General features: G+C 35.7%; 1 protein-coding gene across 1 annotated transcript; it reads left to right on the forward strand.

Annotated features, from left to right (window-relative positions):
- Positions 1–4,590: 4,590 nt before the first annotated feature.
- On the forward strand, positions 4,591–5,535 carry LOC308353385 (olfactory receptor 13D1-like; the record flags this gene model as incomplete). The annotated part of the gene is made up of 1 exon (XM_080820224.1): positions 4,591–5,535. One exon carries the CDS (start codon positions 4,591–4,593, stop codon positions 5,533–5,535), a length of 945 nt encoding a protein of 314 aa, XP_080676350.1.
- Positions 5,536–5,788: the final 253 nt, after the last annotated feature.

Consider the following 5,788-nt stretch of genomic DNA (forward strand, 5'->3'; position numbering starts at 1 on the left):
GGGCATGAGGATTTATTCTCCAATCCTTGCCAACACTTCTTATTTCTTGTGTTTTTTATTTTAGCCATTCTGACTAGGATGAGGTAATATCTCATTGTGCTTTAGATTTGCATTTTCCTCCTGGTGAGTGATGTTGAGCATCTTTGCATGTGTCCGTCGGCCATCTGGATGTCTTCTTTGGAAAAATGTATGTTCATGTCTTCTCATTTTTAAATTGGATTATTTTTTGGTGTTGAGTTGTATAGGTTCTTCATATATTTTGGATACTAACACTTTACTGGATATGCCATTTCCAAAAATCTTTTCCCATTTAGTAGGTTTTCACTTAGTTTTGCTGATAGCTTCCTTCGCTGTAGAGAAGATTTTAATTTTGATGTAGTCCCAAATGTTCATTTTGTTTTTATTTCCCTTGCCTCAGGAGACATATTCAGAAAAGTATTGCTATAGCTGATGTCACAGAAATTACTGACTGTTCCCTCTTCTAGAATTTTTATGGTTTCTTGTCTCACATTTAGATTTTTAATCTATTTTGAGGTTACTTTCATGTATGGTATTTTAAAAAAGTGGTCCAGTTTCTTTTGCATGGAGCTGTCCAGTTTTCCCAACTGGACTCTGGTTAAGATTATTCCATTTGTTGAATTTCCCATTGCATATTCTTTCATGCTTTGTCAAAGACTGATTAACCATATATTTGTGGGTGCACTTTTGGGTTTCTGTTCTGTTCTATTGATCTATGTCATACTGTCTTGATGACTACAGCTTGTAATAAATAACCTGAAGTCTGGAATTGTGATGCCTCCAGTTTTGCTTTTTTTTTTTTTTTCCCCCCCCCAGTGTTGCTTTGGCTATTCAGGGTCTTTTGCGTTCCATACAAATTTTAGGATTGCTTGTTCTAGCTCTGTGAAAAATGCTGTTGGTATTTTGATAAGGATTGCATTAAATGTGTATATAGCTTTGCATAGTGTAGACATTTTAACAATATTTGTTCTTCCAATTCATGAGCCTAGAAAGTCTTCCCATTTCTTTGTGTCATCTTCAATTTCTTTCATCAGTGTTTTATAGTTTTCAGAATACAGGTCCTTCATCTCTTTGGTTAAGTTTATTCCTAGGTACTTTATTTTTTGGTGGAATTATAAATATGATTGTTTTCTTAATATCTCCTTCTGGTACTTCATCATTAGTGTATAGAAATGCAACAGATTTATGTATATTGATTTTGTATCCTGTGACTTTATTGAATTCATTTATCAATTCTAGTAGTTTTTGGTAGAGTCTTTAGGGTTTTCTGTATATGTATTATGTCATCTGCAAAAAGTGAAAGTTTTATTCCCCTCTACCAATTTGGATGCCTTTTATTTTTTGTTGTCTAATTGCCTTGGCTAGGACTTCCAGTACTGTGTTGAATAAAAGTGGTGAGAGTAGACATTCTTGTCTTGTTCCTGACCTTGGGGGGAAAGCTCTCAATTTTTCCCCATTAAGGATGATGTTAGCTGTGGGTTTTTCATCAGTAGCCTTTATTATGTTGAGATATGTTCCCTCTGCACCTACTTAGTTCAGGGTTTTTATCATGAATGGATCTTTATTTTGTTAAATGCTTTTCCTATATCTGCTGAAATGATCATGTGGTTTTTATCCTTTCTTGTATTGATGTGATGACATTGATTGTTTTGTGAATATTGAAACACCCTTGCATCCTGGAAATAAATTCCACTTGATTGTGGTGAATGATTTTTTTTAAATGTATTCTTGGATTCAGTTTGCTAGTATATTGTTGAAGATATTTAAAATACTTCTGACTTTCACAGTCATAAAATATATATTCTCCACGTCTTGAAAATTTGGACAATGAGGGAAAATTGGGGTAAATGAAGAAAAATAAAAAATACTAATAATGCTTCCAAATGCATTTCAGAGAAAACTAGTTAAATTTTGCTGTGGCTCTTTTTCAGCCACATATATACAAATTGAAATCATTTATATCGCTATGAAACTTCCCATTTTAATGTAACATTATACCATGAGTATTTTCCTTTCCCTTTACTCTTCTCCAAAATTACAATTTTTATTGGCTGTATAACATATGAAGGTATGTCATCTCACAAATATAGAATGACCCATGATCAATACAAACCAGACTTCAGCAACCTAAAAGAAAAAAAAAAATTGCTGCAACTGTTCAAATCCTGATCGAACTTGAAACACGGAAGGACATTCAAAAAATATCAATAAATAAATATCATTTCTTTCTCTCACTATTTCTACTTGGTGGATCATTCAGGAAAAAAAAAAAGTTAAATAATAATAGTAATAGTGCTGGGCACCTGGGTAGCTCAGTGGGTTAAGCCGCTGCCTTCAGCTCAGGTCATGATCTCAGGGTCATGGGATCGAACCTCACATCAGGCTCTCTGCCCAGCGGTGAGCCCGCTTCCCCCGCCCCACCCTGCCTGCCTCTCTGCCTACTTTTGATCGCTCTGTCAAATAAATAAATAAAATCTTTAAAAAATAATAATAATAATAGTGCTAATACCAATCTTTGATGACGTTTACAAATACACTCCAGAGCTTTGCCATTTTGAATTATGTGGCCCAATGATTTGATAGAGATGATCTTTACTATACTAATTATGTATCATCCCATATCTAGATTTCTAAGGGATTTTACTATGAATGAGTATGATATTTTATCAAATGCTTTCTGGCATCTTATTAGATGAACATGTGTTTTGGTTTTTTGTCTATGTGTTTAGTGTATTATATTGACAGACTTTCAAATATTAATTTGGACTTTCATTAATTCATGAAATAAATTATAGCACTTTAGTATACAGTTTGGATGTACTTTATGATTCTTATAGATATGCATAAGTAATATTGATCATACTTTTCTTCTATCCTTGACAATTTGGAATAAATAATGGGCTATTTTAGCTTAATAAAATGGTTTTGTAAAATTTTCTATATTTTTTCCACATTGAAACATGTCATATAGCACAGACACTGTTTCTTGAAAAAAGAAACAATTTTTAACAATTTTAAACAATATTTTAAGCTTAAAATAACTCTCATAAACATTCTACATCAAGCTCCATTTTGAAAAACAAATTTTCATGAGGGGATCTCTATTATCTTCATATATAAGGCAGAGTTTGAGCTCTATAGATGAATAAACAAAGGATTCTATGAGAGACATTAAGTACAGAGTGCTGTGACAGTGCTTATAAGGGACATCCTCCTCACAACAGGGGTTGAGATTGTTTTCCTAGAAAAGGTGGTGTCTAAGTTAGGAGAGATCCTTCTAGCTTAAGAAAGCAACATGTACAAATGCATATGGAAAAGGGGTGCCTGGGTGGCTCCGTCGGTTAAGCGTCTGCCTTCAGCTCAGGTCATGATCCCGGGGTCCTAGGATTGAGCCCCTAGTTGGGCTTCCTGCTCAGCGGGGAGCCTGCTTCTCCATCTTCCTCTACCCCTCCCCCTGCTCATGCTATCTCTCACGTGCTCTCTCTCAAATAAATAAACTCTTAAAATTTAAAAAAATGCGTAAGGAAGAGTAGAGTTATTATGGAGAGACTCAAAGAAACAGCATGGCCTCTGCAGGGCATTTAGGGTGTTAGTGGTACCTCCAAAATTTCTACAGTAGAAGAATCAAGGGGTAACAATGTGGTTAGTTGAGGAGCTGGAGGACTTTTCTTGAAATTGTTTTCACAGGAAGCACACTGTTTTACATGGATTATATTTTCCTATTAAAATGTTTTTTGTGCTGTTGCTGATGAAGATCATGAGGAAACAAAACCTCCCTTGATACTACCAAAGGAGAAGAAATGGCAAAAGTGAAAGCAAAGGTAACTGAAGTTGAATAGGCCCACATGACAGGTTGATTTGGTGTTTCTGGTAAACTTATTGTTTCTATTTTCTCTTGTTTTGACCTAAATTCTGAAAAGTAGCTTCCCTCATCTGGGACCTTTTTTGAACAGAGAAAGTCACACCTCCTTCATCTTTGTATGTATATATCTATATTAAATATATACATATTTAATACTACTGTATTATATAATTATATATTATATATATGCCATGTTGGAACCATCTACTGTTGTAGGTGCCTAATGGATTTTATCTAAGTTGATTCTAATGACAACTTGACAAATAATTATTGCTTTTTCCAAGTCAGCTATGAGCTAAGACCCTAAAAAAATAAAGTTTACTAAAGGTATATCCAGGTTAAATGACAGGTGCTTGATCTACATAATCTTTTAAATAGAGACCAGTTTCATCAGAAAACACCCCCAATATCTACATTTGAAAGCAGTTTGTCTTAAATTTTATTTGGCACTTCCCAGTAGGACTTTTGGAATATTAATAGCCTTGACACTGTTTCTGTTAGGCCTCGGATGTATTGGATTTCTCCAAAGCCTTACTACCATCCATTATCAATAAAATAAATACCATATCCCTCCTCCTTTGATTCCTAGGAGTGTTCCAAGATGAATCAAACACAATATTGGAAGAGAAGGTGTACTAAAAATCTACATTATAAACTTAAATTTCCCTGAGTCTTGTCCTTTCCTAAACACTGAAAGTGACATGGAACACATGAAGATGGGGAATTACTCGCCTGTGACTGAATTCATTCTGGTGGGACTTTCCAAATACCCAGTGCTCCAGTTTTTTCTTTTCATGCTCTGCCTCATCATGTATGTGATAATTCTGCTGGGAAATAGCCTCCTCATTATCATCAGCATACTGGATTCTCGCCTCCACACCCCCATGTACTTCTTCCTTGGGAATCTCTCGTTCCTGGACATCTGTTATACATCATCATCCATTCCTCCAATGCTCATCATATTTAGGTCTGAGACAAAATCCATCTCCTTTATTGGCTGTGCTCTGCAGATGGTTGTCTCCCTTGGGTTGGGCTGCACTGAGTGTGTCCTCTTGGCTGTGATGGCCTATGATCGGTATGTGGCCATCTGCAACCCACTGAGGTACCCCATCATCATGAACAAAGTACTTTATGTGCATATGGCTGCATGGTCATGGATCATAGGCCATCTGATCTCTCTATTGCAAACAGTCATGACAATGATAATGCCGTTCTGTGGGAATAATGTCATCGACCATCTTACCTGTGAGTTACTGGCCATTCTCAAACTCATCTGCTCAGATATTACCTCCAATGTGATAATCATGACAATGATAAGTATTTTGATATTGGTGATTCCCCTACTGTTAATTTTCATCTCCTATGTTTTTATCCTCTCTTCCATCCTGAGAATTAATTCTGCTGAGGGGAGAAAGAAAGCTTTTTCTACCTGTTCAGCCCACCTGACTGTGGTTATCTTATTCTATGGTTCAGCTCTTTTTATGTACATGAAGCCCAAGTCAAAGGACACAAACACTTCTGATGAGATCATCGGGCTATTTTATGGAGTGGTAGCCCCGATGTTAAACCCCATCATCTATAGTTTGAGGAATAAAGAAGTGAAAGAAGCCACGATAAAAGTTTTGTGGAGACACCTGCATTTATTGAAATCATGAAATGCTTTAAGACATGTGATATCCTAAATGGGGAAATGGATCTTGTCTTTTTTTCTTAATTCAATTAATTAACATATAATGTACTATTGGTTTCAGAGGTAGAGGTCAGTGATTCATCAGTCTTATATAATACCCAGTTATCATTACATCACATGCCCTCCTTAATGTCCGTCACGCACTTACCTCATCCCTTCACCCCTCTAACCTCAGCAACCCTCAATTTGTTTCCTATGATTAAGAGATTTTTATAGTT

Source organism: Martes martes (assembly GCF_963455335.1).
Source record: "Martes martes genome assembly, chromosome: 12".
Classification (NCBI taxonomy): Eukaryota; Metazoa; Chordata; class Mammalia; order Carnivora; family Mustelidae; genus Martes; species Martes martes.